Genomic DNA, 15,610 nt, shown 5'->3' with positions numbered 1-15,610 from the left:
CATTGATGGGGGTGGCAGCAGTGACAATTTCCTGAGTGACTCCGTGCCAGGAACATGCAGCATGTGCTTTGCTAGATTACTCTTTTAATGATCACGATAATCAAAGAAGCAGACTTGCTCCCAGGTGGCCATTGAAGGAGTGAGGCCAGGCCCATACAGCTTGTTGGCAGCCAGGCCAGGAACCCCTCTACGGGTCTGTCTACCTCCTGATTCTTCTCACCAGGCTCAGCACCTGGGCTGGCTTTCCTGTAGACATGGAGGAAAACTCACTACCCTCCCTACCTGCCCGCAGCTCCCATGATAGGTCAGTGCTTAGACCTTGCAGCCAAGATTCTGGACACCCTGCTTTGCCAACACACTAGAGCTCTCTCCGTTCCCATCATGTCTACATAGCTCATCAAAGACCCATCCCTGGGAGAACAGAGCTTGCTGATAAGCCAACCAACCACACCCAGAGAAGACCTAACACAGTATCTCACCTCAGCACGTTTAGAGTACACTTTCCAAGGAGACTTACACCCAGCTACTTGGTGGACCAAAGACTCAGGTAGTAATGTAGGGTGTGGCTCACGATAAGCTCAGGAATGTTGGAGTCTGTCTGGTTCCCCAAAACAATGCAAAATAGAGGCACCTGGGTGGCTTAGTGGGTTAAGTATTTGACTCTTGATTTCAGCTCAGGTCATGATCTCAGGGTCATGAGATCAAGACCCACATCAGGCTCTGCACTGGGTATGGAGCCTGCTTAAGATTCCGTCTCTCCCTCTGCCCCTCCCTACTCTCAAAAAATAATAAAAAAAATAAATAACAATGCAATGTGTGCATTATTGCATTTCACATGTGCACTTGAGTCCACATGTTCTGGAGTCCATAAAGCCACAAGAATGTTTCAAGATGCCAGCACTGCCAGGCCCAAGGTCAGCCCTGGTCCCACCAGTCTCAGCAGGAGCCATCTGGGGGGTTTGCTGGGGCAGACCTTTTCTCTGCCCTGGTGGGTTGCAGCAGACACCTCCCCAACCCCAGAGCTCACTCGCCCATCACCCTCAAAGGATGAAACCACTTAACTACCGAAGACAAGACCTAATTCCCAACACCCTCAGAAGACCCAGGAGACCATTAATGGTGAGAAATGTAGGCAATGTTGGGTCCTGCAAATTCATGACTCTGCTCCAGGAAGAAATGCGCCAGGGGGAGGTGGCTGCAGGGGGCACAGAGAGGCAGCATGGGGTCCTCATAGAGCCCAGTACTACCTCTGGCTCCAGAGCTGATCCTCTTCCCTCCCCTCCCTCCCAGTCCTCCCCTATACCTCTCCCCTCCCCACTCCTCTCCTCCACTCTCCAGTCCTTCAATCCCCTCCCCTATCTCCTCCCCTTACCCCTCCTGTTCCCCTCCTCCCTTCTATTCCCCTCCCCTCCTCCTCTCTCCTCCCCACTCTCTCCCCTCCCCCGCTCCTCCCTTCTCTTCCCTCTTCAGGACAGGGCAACACCAATATCCAATCTGCTGACATGGTCACCACAGTCTCGCTGGCAGGTCTGGGGCACGGGTATATCCCATCCCTTGGATCTTGCTCTTCAGGGCCATCTCCCTCTGATTCCATTTAAATGGAATCCAAACACAGGACTCCCACTGGAGAGGGCAGGGAGAGGAGACAAAGACTTTCAGAGACAACGTGCCAATTCCTTATAAGAAGTCCTTTGGCAGGACTCCTGGGTGGCTCAGTGGTTGAGTGTCTGCCTTTGGCTCAGGTCATGATCCTGGGGTCCTGGGCGAGTCCTGCCTGTGTCTCTGCCTCTGTGTGTATGTGTCTCATGAATAAATAAAATCTTTTAAAACAAAAGTCCTTTGGCATCAAGACTCCCATTTCTCCCCCATCCCACACGCTGTGGGAATAGCTCTGTGAATATACTCCTGAAAGAACACTCAGGCGGTAGGGGGAAGGGCTCTGACACTAGGAGTCACCTTTCCCCTCAGGCTCTCTGCAGGCCCCACATGACACACTGGGAAAGACCGGTTTTGTCTGTGTAAAAAGGGGCACTGTGGGGGCTGATCCCCAACTGAATTCCCCAAAATAAAAGGCAAGGGTGCAGCACGGGCCAACTCTTGGGGCCCACCAACTCTGGAACACCCTTCCTCTCCCCCAACTAGGCTGGCCCCTCCCTGGGTGTCTGAAGGCCCCTACCCCCAGGAGACCCTACCCAATGGGACCTTCCCAAAGGGGCTTGCTTCCCCACAGCCCCACTGGGAGGACAAGCCACCCTGACAATTCCAGCTGTGAGAGAAGTGAGTGAGCTGCTTCTCTGGGGAGAGTAAGGTAGAGCACGCCGCCAGCTCCTCCCTAAGTTCCAAGGACCCCACGTGGGGATGGAAGCAAATGAGCTATCCTTTCTGGCACTCACCCACAGGCCTGCTGACCCGGCTTGGACTCCACCCGTTCCTGCTGTTCACAAGCTGAAGCCAAGCCAGGTAAGAAGGAGGCAATAATCAGCTGGCACTTTGACACAACTGGTTCTTTCTTCTCTGGAGATACCCCAAGATTCTCCAAACACATTAGGTCTCAGTATGTTCTTGCCAAAGCGGCAGCCTCCAAGAAATAATCAGATGCACCACACATGCATCTGGAAGCATCCACCATGTGTCCTCCTGTCCTCCAGCCCGAGTGCATTCCTAAGCTGTCCTCTAAACCACCAGGACCGGGATGCCTGGGTGGCTCAGTGGTTGAACATCTGCCTTTGGCTCAGATCATGATCCTGGGGTCCTGGATCGAGTCCTATGTCGGCCTCTGTGCAGGGAGCCTGCTTCTCGCTCCGTCTGTGTCTCTTTCTCTCTGTGCCTCTCATGAATAAATAAAATCTTTTCAAAAATTTAAACACCAAGACCAGGCATCTCCCCTTGAGCCCCCCACCTCTGCCCTCTTCCCAGCCTTGAGCCCATACCCCTGAGCCCCAAAAGGCACCTCGCTGGTGCCTCCTCAGGAAACATCCAAACTGATGCACACCTGGGTCATGCCAAAAGGGTTTTATTTAAGAGCCTGTAGTGCTGAAGCTCAAGAATTTGGAAGGTCACTCTCGGCCAGCCAGCAGGTGGCCCGGTGTTGATGTGTAAGGCAGAAGAATCCAGCTTTCCCGCATGGGGTTCCAGTTCCAAGGTTCAGAGGGTGCCCAGCTGCTGGCGGCTGGTCCCCCTGAGTCACCACTCTGGCCCAGGAGTACCCTGTGGAGGGGAGGCAAACAGGGCGGAGGAGAGCAGAAGGAAAGCAAACCAACACATGAGACAGAGGGGGCAGAGGGGCAGGCGGTGGTACAGGTGTGTTCTGCACTGCATTCCACTCGAGCCGTCTCCCCGGGCACCCCCTCTTTCCTGCAGAGGCCATTACACCTTCACAAGAGTCGGGGCCTCGGGAACCCAGGGACCCAGCAGACCTGATGGCCCTTCTAAGAACAGGTGAATCAGAGAAGCCTACAGAGTTTTCATCCAAAGCAACAGGGCAGACTACCAACAGGCAAATGCACAAACCCTGCACAAAAGAAATGAGGGGATAAAAAAAAAAAGCAAAGAACAGAGTGCCAGGACCCCAAAGGCACTGCTAAACAGAGCTTTAGCAGAAGCAGCTTGGCTGCAGCAGATAATCTCAACCCTTAGGAAACAGCAAAATGCAAGGTCTCCACCAACCTGAGAGGTCAGCCCTGCTTCTGGAAGCCCAAAGACGTCTGGGCCCACAAGCTCTGAAACAAGCCACCGCCCACCATCCCCACCCACACCTGTAGGAGGAGGCTTGCTGCTGTAACCTCCTGGGTCCGGGAGGATTTCCAGGACAGCCTGGCCTACACCAACTTCAAACCTGGCCCCCAACACTATGCCTTTTCCAGCCAACCCAACCCCCATTCATCTGAATCACCACAGTGATTTTTTAAAATTCCATTACCAAGAGCAACAGTGTAGAACAGGGCAGAGAAACACACAAAGGATGTTCCTAACGAAAGGTTGCCTTATACTGCCTCTTCTCCCCCCAGAAAGGGAGATATTCTAGGTGTACAGACACACACACCCACACACACACACATGCATGCACATGTACACACGCATACATATAGGTTTTTCCCTGATATTCAAAATTCTTTGTGAATTAGCTCTGTCTGATTCTGCTGAACCCTTCTTTTTAAAAAGGAAAGAAAAGGAGCCACAAACACCAGTATATTTCTGCAAGGGCTGGCCAGCTCACGACATTTCAACTTTGAACTTTCACACAGCCATCACCAAAAGCAGGCCAGAATTTGGCCAAGCCCGGAAGACCACCAAAAGGTCAGACATCTAGAATGTTGTAGATCCAGGAGAGCAGAAAATTAAAAGCTGAATCCTTCGGGCTTTTTTTTTTTTTTTTTTTTAGGTTCCTGTTAACTACTGATCTTTACTCTTTACTTTTATCAACAGTTACCTTGTTTTTTAAGTCAAAGTGTTTTGACCTCTGCCCCTTAGCAAGGCAAAAGCCTTCTTGAGGAGGAAAGGGTGGCATTTTAAAGGGGCTTCCAGAGCGTGGTAGAGGAGACTCCTACAGTGACACTCTGAGCTGATGTTCGACACAACTGTGCCAGAGTTTCATCAACAAGATTTGTTTTGGTTTCAACACCTCCAACGAGACAGATTCCAGATCCTTCACACCTCAGGCTGCAGCTGAACAACGTTCCACAGGATGCCAACATGCTGGAAATAGGTTTTACCTGAAAGAAAAGGAAGAACCAGTCAGTGCCCTCAGCAGAATCCTGCATCCATTCTGAGCCTAAAGTCTCCAGCCTGCAGGTCACACTCACCAACCACAGGATTTTTGAACATGCTGTTTGGAAGGTAACTCCTTCATTCCCTTCAGCTCCTACCTCAGGATCCTAGCTCCCTATGCAGACTCCCTAGTACATAACTTCTTTTCTCCTTGCATCCTTCCTTCCTAGCAATTCAACCAGTGTTTACATCAGGGCTCAGCAAAAGTTTTCTGTAAAACTCCAGAGAGTAAGTATTTTTCACTTGCTAGGTCCTACATTCTCTGTGACAACTACTCAACTGTGTTCTTGTGGATCAAAAGCAGCCACAGACAGTATGAAAATGCTTGAGGGGCACCTGGGTGGCTCAATTGGTTGAGCATTTGCATTGGCTCAGGTCATGATCTCAGGGTCCTGGGATTAAGCCCCATGTCTGGCTCCCTGCTCAGTAGGGAGTCTGCTTCTCCCTCTCCCTCTTTCCCTGCCTGTGCTCTCTCAAATAAATAAAAATCTTTGATGGGATAAGCACTGGGTGTTACACCGTATGTTGGCAAATTGAACTTAAATAAAATATTAAAAGAAAGAAAAAGAAAAGAAAAAAGCTTGAGCATGACAGTGTTCCAATAAAACTTTATTTGTGGACACTGAAATGTAATTTGTAAACAATTTGTACATGTCGTGAACTGTTAAGTTTTCTCTTAATTCTTTCTCAACCATTAGAAATGTAAAAATCTTGGCTCGTGAGCCACACAAAAACAGGCAGACCACCAGATCTGACCCACAGGCCATAGTTTGCGAACCCCTGGTTTACGTCATTACCTGCTTCATGTCTGACTCGTTTAGGCTGAGATGAGAGCTCCTCGCAGGCAAAACCCTTGTCTGAGCTCCCTCACCTTTAACCTCCAGCACCAAGCACACGGTACCAGGCAATGTGGGGATACGAGAAACATTCATGCAGCAAGTGAAAGAAAGCTTGGAAACCAGATCCACTCAAGACCTCAATCATCCAAAGAGATACAAGAAAGAAGGGGAAATCCGCAAGGTCAGAGCCACCAACGTTCTCTGTTCACGCTGGATCATGGGCATCACAAAATCGCACGTATAAAAACAGCGGGGATTTAACAAAAGTTACAAAATAATGAATTTCTTTTCAAAATGTTACATGACCCCAAATATAAATATCATCATTATTGGGTGACTGTCTTTTAAAGGACATGGACATCCTAGTTTTAGGAAATATTTGCTGGAAAAGGGACATGATGTATGTCACTTACCCTCAAATGAGTTCAGAAAAAAAAAAATCCATATGCACACACACAGAGCCATCACCAGGTAAATGAGGCAAAATGTGAAACCAGGAAAATCTGGGTAAAGAGTATACTATTTTTGTTCTTGCAACTTTTTTTTAAGTTTGAAATTACTTCTGAATAAAAACTTCAAGGAAAAAAAAAACAGATAAGGGTATCCTCATATTGGCCACTAGGGTATCTCCCTCAACAGACTGGAGGGTGAACAAGGCAAATCGCATAGCCATGTCCAAGCCGTGCAGGGTGGCTTTCCTCCAACACCCACAGGCACTGCCCCCAGGCTGGGGTGGGGGTAACCTCCTAACGGCTGACATCCAGGGAGCCCAGGTATTCGCCCCCCGCTCCCATTCTACAGATGTAGCCTGCAGACCTCAAGTGTTCAGACTCCCACCAGGCCTCCCCACAATTATCAGGCTGCACCACTGCAGGTCCAACATTGAGGATGGGGTGGTGGGGGCTAGGGGAAACGGGGGACAGGGAGTTTTCAAAGCTTTCAAAGACCAAACCATGAATGGACATGCCAATATTGCTGATGTGGGGACAACACATCTTGGGGATGCTACAAGAGCCTGTCCCCGGGTTTTCCGCCAGGATCTCTATCAGTGCACATCCTCCCAGGCAGCTATTTACACCCCTATACTTAAATCTTTTTTTTTAATAGATTTTATTTGAGAGAGAGCACAAGCAGGGGGAGAAGTAGAGGGAGAATGAGAAGCAGACTTCTCACTGAGCAAAGAGCCGGATGCGGCACTCGATCCCAGGGCCCCAGGATCATGACCTGAGCCAAAGGTAGATGCTTCACCAACTCAGCCACCCAGGCGCCCCACACTTGTGCTTATAGAATAAATGCACACAGTGGGTGGTAGAATGAAGCAGACACAGGGATCACCCCCCCCCCCCGCCCCACGAATCACCACACTCAGCACAATTCCTCGGTTCCCCCACAGCAGAGCTAAACCTGCAGGGCTGCCACCAGAAAGGAGAAAACAGAGCTTCCACACACCTGCACAGGGGAGCAGTCACTCTGGACACATGCAGTTGCCTTTAGGGGTCACCAGCTCCTTGGCCTCTCAAGAAGGAGGGGAGCCCCATGGCAAGTCTGAGCAGTGGGTTTAGCTTCAGACTCTCCAGTGATGCTCTGATTCAGGAAGTTCCAGGGTTCCATTCTGATTCCGTAGTTCCACAGACACTACGTCTCTTCATTTCATCCTGCTGCCTCCCTAAGGTCATGCAGCTTTGGGGTTTTCCTCTGGAGAGCTCTGGGGCTGGGGGGCAGAGGCTTGCAGCTGCAGCTCACCTGGTGCTCCCTCCACTCACTCAAACTTGCACACTTCACACATGCTATTAACTCCTCCTGCAATGCCCTTGCTCTTCCCTGGCCCTCAATCTGCTTTGGGGTGCTTCCTTTCAAACCCACCACCATCTTCCTCTCCTTTGGAAAGAGCTTCTTGCACAAGAGAAGCACCCCTCCTGGCTGTCCACAGCACCCCATTCTTTCCTCCCCTGTGGTTCTCAGGCTGTCTTATAAGTGTCAGTGCTCCTGCTGTCTCCTCATCTCAGCACCAGCTCCCCAAGAGCAGGTTGGGCTCAGCCTGCCTCACTCATGGCCAATGGAACAAGCAGGCTCCCAAGCTGGACACACGGAGTGCAGGGTGAGCAGAGATTTTTTTTAAATCTAAATTCAATTTTCCAACACAGAATACAACACCCAGTTGAGGAAAGATTTTTAAAAGGACTCTTTTAGCCTCCTTCTCTCCTCCAGAAGAGCCAAACTACTACTGACACTCCTGCTTCATCATTAAAATAAATCCAACAGAGTCTTAATGCTGAGCCCACCCCCATCCTCCTTTGAAGCTCCCTGAGAAGTGAAGGCATGGTTAGGCGCCATGCCTCATGCCTGTTCCCTTCAAAAACTTCCAAGTGTCCTTCTTGCCCAACAACACTGGGTTATAGCCATCATGGAGAGAGACGTGTCCCAACCTGTCCGTGTCCCTCCCATGCTTTGTTTGTCAGCAGAAAGAGTCCTCAACACAAGAAGCCCCTGGCCAGCACCCTGGCAGCTGACCTCTCAGTGCAGCAGTGAGGGACACCTCAGGAAAGGGCACACCGGCCACAAGAAATAAATGACAAAGGAGCAAAGGGAGGAGCCCAGGCCCTGGCTGTGAGGATATGTGAGATGGAGACAGACGGGAGGATCACCACTATCTGTGAGCACTCCTCCAGCTTTCAACCCAGGACGCCAAACAGAGAAGTGAACAACTGAATAATATGGCTAGTTATTTTTTTAAAAACCACTGCTGGCGAGAATTATTTGTGCTGGGTTCTTGTTTTTGTTTTTTCTTTGTGCCTGATTCTTACATAGATCTATATAAACTCTGTGTGTGTGTGTGTGTGTGTGTGCATGTGCATGTAGGCAAGAAACTAAGTCATGTTCACTTAACAGTAAATTTTCATTGCTGCACAAATTCCTGTTTTTTTTTAAAGATTTTAGTTATTTATTCATGAGAGACACAGAGAGAGAGAGGCAGAGACACGGGCAGAGGGAGAAGCAGACTTCATGCAGGGAGCCCGATGTGGGACTTCATCCCGGGTCTCCAGGATCAGGCCCTGGGCCAAAGGCAGTGCTAAACTGCTGAGCCACCCAGGCTGCCCCACTTACTCCTGTTTGCATAGGTTCTCCCCTCGTAGACCTGAAACTCAAAGAGTTTTGAGGTGCATGATACCAAGAACTGACCCTAGACTCCCAATATGGCTTTTCAAAGAAACAAAAATGTCTCATGACGTGCCCATTTTACACATATAAGCTCGGCATCCTGTAAGGAAGAGGGCTGACAGAGCTTCATTCAAACTGGTCCGGGAAGGACTCCTGTTTGTTGTTTCAGGTCCAGGTAGGATACTCCCCCAGCATCCTCAGTGGGTGGTAGGGGCCTGCGGGTCACCGATGCCTTCCAGGCCTCAGAAGTTCACAATACCCATCGCCTCCACAGCTGTCCACATGTTGATGTTCCTAACAGTGCCATTCCTCACTCTAAAATCCTCATTCCAGAAGATGAGGAAGCATGGGATAGGCAGAAAGGCCTTCCGAGTCCAACCTTGCAGAAGTCACTGCTCTGAGTGTGCTTAGCAAGTGCCATGGGTGTCCATGGGGACTCTGAGCCCTGGGGTTTCAGTCTAGGACAAGCAAGTCAATCTGTTTCCTCCTGCTCCCAGCCTAGCCTCCTGGGGCCTCTTGCTGCAAACAGCCACCAAATGCCCTTTTGTTCCAAAGACAAGATGCCAGGCACAGCACCCGGCATCACAGCAGAAATCCCACTGGTTTCTAATGAGATTCCCACAGGAAGCTCTACCCACAAGAGGGTGGGAAGCAAGCATTTCTAGGATGCATGACTGTATTCCCACGGGCCACAGCTTTTCCAGACCTAAGAGGCAAAGGAACAGGGAATGGAAGGAAGCATGCAGGTAGGAACAGTGTGTCTCGCAGCCTCCCAGCAGCCTCCCTTTGGGCTGCACCTGCCACAGCCACCTATACCACCCACGGAAGACAGGACAAAGGGCAGCATCTGCCTCACCTGGGGGGGTGGTGAGGGGGCACAGAAGTCTCCTGTAATAAAGCATAGGGGCACATGGGATCCCAAAATATCAGCCACAGCTGCACACCAGGCCAACCAAGCTCAAAGCACAAAGAGCCAGAACTCAAAACACCACATGAAATCCAGAATCATTCCAAAACCCCAGGGTTCTCCATAATCTGTTCAGCCATCAGTTCTTTCCTCTAATTAGGCTTCTGAAGTGCATAATTGGAAAGACACTTCTACAGACTTTTTTCCCTCCCCACCTCCCCAAACCAACCCCTACCACCACATCGGGGGTCTTACCTCAAGGATGAGCACATCCCAGTTGCGTCAGAGCCTAACAAGAGGGCTCTGCACAGAAGCCTCACTTGGCCACCTCCTCTTCATTCCCCGCCTGGCTGATGCGTCCAGGCTCTAAGTCACAAAATGTTACCAAAGAACTGGCCATGCAACAGCATGGACCGAGTTACTGCCTCACCGCTCTGGCATGAAGAACACAACTCTCCTCTTTGTACTCACATAAAGTAACCCAAGGTCCCCATTCAGCTGCACCAATTTAAATATGGCCCGTTTCCCGGAGGGAACCCCAATATTTAGATGAGCTACATCTACACAGAAAAAGACAAGTACCTGTGAGCAGATTATCAGGTGCAGACCAGGAAGTTCTCAAAAATACTAAAGCGAACATAAAACTGGTCTTAAAATTCTTGTTCTTTCAAACTTACTGACCTATAAAGTTGTTTGTAATATGCTGTTCTGATGGAAAATGGTTTCAAAACAGCATGTGTAACCTGGGCCAACTTCTACAAAAAAGAAAATTCACAGATACATACTCACACACACTCTAGTGGTTACCATTAAGCAGTGAGATTACAGGTGATTTTATTTTCCCTTTCTCTTATCGGCCACATCTACAGCATACGTTACATCTATACTAGGAAAGGTCTTGCTCCGTCTTCCTGAACCATCCGTCACCTTTGGGACTGAGGACCAGAGCAGGCTTGTGTCTAGTGACCTGGCTCCAAGTTCATGCGCATCCTGGTATCATTTCAACCATGAACAACACAAACTTCTACCCAGAGCTGCTTGAAGCACAACACACAGGGAGGCAGGCGAGCACCTGGCAACAAAGAAAGCCTATGGGAGTCAGCAAATGGAGATATTATGGGATAAATGCTAACACCAGGAAAGTAAGCTGCAAATTAAGAGCTAACTGCTCAATGGAAGACACTGGAAAAGATAATGGAACACACGTGAAGAAAGCTTAGGAAGGGAGGCAGAGCCCCCGCCCCTTCTGTCTTCTCCACACCAAGAGCAACTCTCCTGCCATCCATCCCTCATCCCTTGAAAACAGACACCTGTGCCAAGTTCACCTCCACCTGCTTCAAGGATGGGAGCACCTCTCACTGTTGGCAGTGGTGCTAAACCCACCAGAGACAATGACAGATGAGAGCCCCAGCAGCATGATAGCCTCATGTCCCCTGACCTCACTCCTTCCCAACCAGTGCCATTTCAAGGACCTTGCACAGCCACCAAGTGCACTGGGCCCGGGGCCGCCGCGGTAGGGATGACTGGCTCTGGGGCTGGATTCAGGACTGTGGTTTGAGCCACATAGGTTAGGCCAGGAACCCCTCTCTGAAGCAACAACTCTTCTCCTATGCCATCCTGGGCTTGCCCTCCTGGAGGTCATGGGGCTTTTCTGCCTGATGGTAGCCTTTCTCATCCTCTTCACCACGTAAAAGAGCCATCCACGCCTCCCATAGGTCTTTCTCCCGTGTCTCGTCTGCCAGGTATGTTCCATTCTCTCTACCTCCCCAGGCAGCCTGGGGAAAGTGCTGGGTTCAGCATTTTACAGAGGGAAGACAAACAAATACTGGAAGAAGAAGGAAGGAGAAGGAAGAAGAAGGAGGAAGAAGGAAGAAGAAGAAGAAGAGAAGAAGAAGAAGAAGAAGAAGAAGAAGAAGAAGAAGAAGAAGAAGAAGAAGAAGAAGAAAAAGAAGAAGAAGAGGAAGAAGAGGAAGAAGAAGAAGAAAGGAAGAAGAAGAGAAGAAGAAGAAGAGGAGGAGGAGGAGGAGGAGGAAGAAGAAGAAGAAAGGCATAAACCAACTGAAGTTGCAAATCAAAGAAGCCAAAACATGGTTCTTTGTGTAGATAAATAAAATTAAACTTCCAGTAAGACTGAAGTCTAGGAAAACAAGAAAAGGCAAATATAATCAAGAACTATTAAGAATGGAAAGAGGATTGTGTCTGTACATTACCAAGATTAAAAAGATAGGAAAATGTTGTGAGCAACTTTAGGGAAATACATTTGAAAACTTAGATGATGTGGACAAAGTCCAAGAAATACAACCCATCAAAACTGACCCAAGAAGAAACAGATAAAGACTATATAGTCCTATCATGACTTGAACCAAACGTCAATAGTTTTTAAAAAGTCTTCACACTAAGAAAGCATCAGGTTCCAGTGGGTTTCAGCATGTTTTACTAAACATTTAGAAATAAATAATTCCAATCTGACACAAACTAGTCCAGAGACAAGGAAAATAAAGAATGCACCCTAACTTCTTTTATCAGGAAAACTTGTTCTACTACTAAAACTCTTAACAAAGCCTACCCAAGACCTTGCAAAGTAGGAAAAAGACAAATCAATCTTGGTCACTCAGAGAACCAACAGCATCCTAAACAAAATATCAGCCAACTGGAGATAGCAGCGTGCATGACTGGGTACCACAACCACAATCAAGCTCATCTTACCACATGGATGCAAAGCCAATTTAGTATCAGAAAAGCCAACAAAGGTAATTTCACCACCTTAACAGACTGAAGGTAACGATATGACCCTCTCAATAGAGCTAGAAACAGCATTTAAATAAAATTAGACATTAGCTAACCAGGAACAGAGAGAAGCTTCCCAGAAAAGAAATTCTATCTACCACCCTACTGTGACCACCACTCTTAGTGGTCAGTATGGAAAGCATGCGCTTTAAGGTAAAGAATAAGATGGAACAGGGCACCTGAGTGGCAGTCGGGTAAGGGTCTGACTCTTGGTTTCTGCTCAGGTCAGAATCAGGTCAGATCTCAGTGTCAGGAGATCAAGCCCCTTGTTGGGCTCTGCCTGAGATTCTCTCCCTCTGCCCCTCCCTACTCCTCTCTCTATCTCTCTCTTTCTCTCTCAAGTAAATAAATAAATCTTTAAAAAGAAGAGCCAGAATGTCTATTATCATCACTTCTATCTAACAGTGACTTAGAGGCCAAAAGTGAGTACAAAAAGGCTTAAAAAGAGATGAAATGTTGAAGGATTGGGGGGGGCTCTCATTAGTCCAGGTTGATATATCTACATAGAAAACCCCCAAATCCCCATTTATACTACTAAAATTAATGAGAGTTTGGTGAGGTTTCTGGATTTTTTAAGAAATCAGTGTTTCAAAAAATCAACCATAATTCCAGACACCATGAACAAAAAGTGATAAAATTATATTTTTTAAGCAATATAGGAGACACAGTCACACATCATGTGACAGTGGATTGCAGAAGAACCTGTCTTTGAAGCTGTCCCCAAAGTGGCAGGAGAGAGAAGCCAGCAGCCCTGGAAACAGAAACCCAAGCATGGACAACAAGCCTGCCAGACACAGGCTCATTAGGGCTAATGATCTGGGACAGAAGCCTAACACAAGTGGATTAGCTGGGACCTGAGTCCAATGGGACCTTAGGTCCTTCCTGATGTCTTTCCTCTACCCCCTAAAATGGATTAGAATAGTGGTGGAGGAGAGACATCAAGGTGCCTTAGGTACTTAAGGTAATTCCTGCATTAAAAATTACTGGGACATGTCTTTTGCCCATTTCATGATTGGATTGTTTGTTTCTTTGCTGGTGAGTTTAATAAGTTCTTTATAGATCTTGGAAACTAGCCCTTTATCTGATAGGTCATTTGCAAGTATCTTCTCCCATTCTGTAGGTTGTCTTTTAGTTTTGTTGACTGTTTCTTTTGCTGTGCAGAAGTTTTTTATCTTGATTAAGCCCTAATAGTTCATTTTTGCTTTTGTTTCTCTTGCCTTTATAGATGTATCTTGCAAGAAGTTGCATGGCCAAGTTCCAAAAGGGTGTTTGCCTATATACTCCTCTAGGATTTTGATGGATTCTTGTCTCACATTAGATCTTTCATCCATTTTGGGCTTATCTTTGTGTGTGGTGTAAGGGAATGGTCTAGTTTCATTCTTCTGCACGTGGCTGTATAATTTTCCCAGCACCATTTATTGAAGAGACTGTCCTTTTTCCAGTGGAGAGTCTTTCCTGCTTGTCGAATATTAGTTGACCATAGAATTGAGGGCCCATTTCTGGGTCCTCTATTCTGTTCCATTGATCTATGTGTCTGTTTTTGTGTCAGTACCACATTGTCTTGATGATCACATCTTTGTAGTACAACCTGAAATCCCGCATTGCGATGGCCCCGGCTCTGGCTTTCTTTTTTTATGTTCCCCTGGCTATTTGGAGTCTTTTCTGATTCCACACAAATCTTAAGATGATTTGTTCCAACTCTCTGAAGAAAGTCCATGGTATTTTGATAGGAATTGCACTGAACATGCAAATTGCCCTGGGTAGCATAGACATTTTCACAATGTTAATTCTTCCAATCCATGAGCATGGAATATTTTTCCATCTCTTTGTGTCTTCCTCAATTTCTTTCAGAAGTGTCCTGTAGTTTTTAGGGTATAGATCCTTTACCTCTTTGGTTAGGTTTATTTCTAGGTGTCTTATGCTTTTGGGTGCAAATGTAAATGGGATTGACTCCTTAATTTCTTTTTCTTCAGTCTCATTGTTAGTGTATAGGAATGCCACTGATTTCTGGGCATTGATTTTGTATCCTGCCACACTGCTGAATTGCCTATGAGTTCTAGCAATTTTGGGTGGAGTCTTTTGGGTTTTCTATGTACAGTAGTATCATGTCATCTGCAAAGAGGGAGTTTGACTTCTTCTTTGCCAATTTGAATGCCTTTTATTTCTTTTTGTTGCCTGATTGCTGAGGCTAAGACTTCCAGTACTATGATGAATAGCAGTGGTGAGAGTGGACATCCCGGTCGTGTTCCTGATCTTAGGGGAAAGACTCTCAGTGTTTCCCTATTGAGAATGATATTTGCTGTGGGCTTTTCATAGATGCCTTTTACTATGCTGAGGAATGTTCCCTGTATCCCTACACTCTGAAGAGTTTTGATCAGGAATGGATGCTGTATTTTGTTAAATGCTCTCTGCATCTATTGAGAGGATCATATGGTTCTTGTTTTTTCTCTTGGTGATGTGATCTATCACGTTGATTGTTTTACAAGTGTTGAACCAACCTTGCATCCCAGGGATAAATCCCACTTGGTCATGGTGAATAATCTCCTTAATGTACTATTGGAGCCTATTGGCTAGTATCTTGTTGAGAATTTTTGCATCTGTGTTCATCAGGGATATTGGTCTATAATTCTCCTTTTTGGTGGGTTCTTTGTCTGGTTTGGGAATTAGGGTGATGCTGGACTCATAAAATGAGTTTGGAAGTATTCTTTCCCTTTCTATCCTTCAGAACAGCTCCACCAAAGAAGACATACACATGGCCAACAAGCACATGAGAAAATGCTCTGCATCACTTGCCATCAGGGAAATACAAATCAAAGCCACATGAGATACCACCTCACACCAGTGAGAATGGGGAAAATTAACAAGACAAGAAACAACAAATGTTGGAGAGGATATGGAGAAAGGGGAACCCTCTTGCACTGTTGGTAGGAATGTGAACTGGTGCAGCCACTCTGGAAATCTGTGTGGAGGTTCCTCAAGAGTTAAAAATAGAGCTATCCTATGACCCAGAAATTACACTACTGGGGATTTACCCCAAAGATACAGATGCAGTGAAAAGCCGAGACACCTGCAGCCCAAACTATGGAAGGAGCCTCGGTGTCCATTGTAAGATGAATGGATAAAGAAGATGTAGTCCATATATATACAATGG

At 47.3% G+C, this 15,610-nt stretch overlaps 1 protein-coding gene across 1 annotated transcript in view; it reads right to left on the bottom strand.

Moving 5' to 3' along the window:
• Positions 1 to 2,997: 2,997 nt before the first annotated feature.
• The window catches only part of FAM174B (family with sequence similarity 174 member B), a 42,903-nt gene continuing 30,290 nt past the window's right edge, over positions 2,998 to 15,610 (bottom strand). Inside the window, exon 3 of the mRNA XM_041750967.1 lies at positions 2,998 to 4,712. Coding sequence (XP_041606901.1) covers positions 4,709 to 4,712 — 4 coding nt within the window. The 3' untranslated portion in view covers positions 2,998 to 4,708. The remainder of the gene's footprint in view (positions 4,713 to 15,610) is intronic.

The sequence above is a fragment of the Vulpes lagopus genome, chromosome 4 (assembly GCF_018345385.1).
Source record: "Vulpes lagopus strain Blue_001 chromosome 4, ASM1834538v1, whole genome shotgun sequence".
Lineage (NCBI taxonomy): Eukaryota > Metazoa > Chordata > Mammalia > Carnivora > Canidae > Vulpes > Vulpes lagopus.
This window is presented reverse-complemented; position numbering and strand designations above follow the sequence as displayed.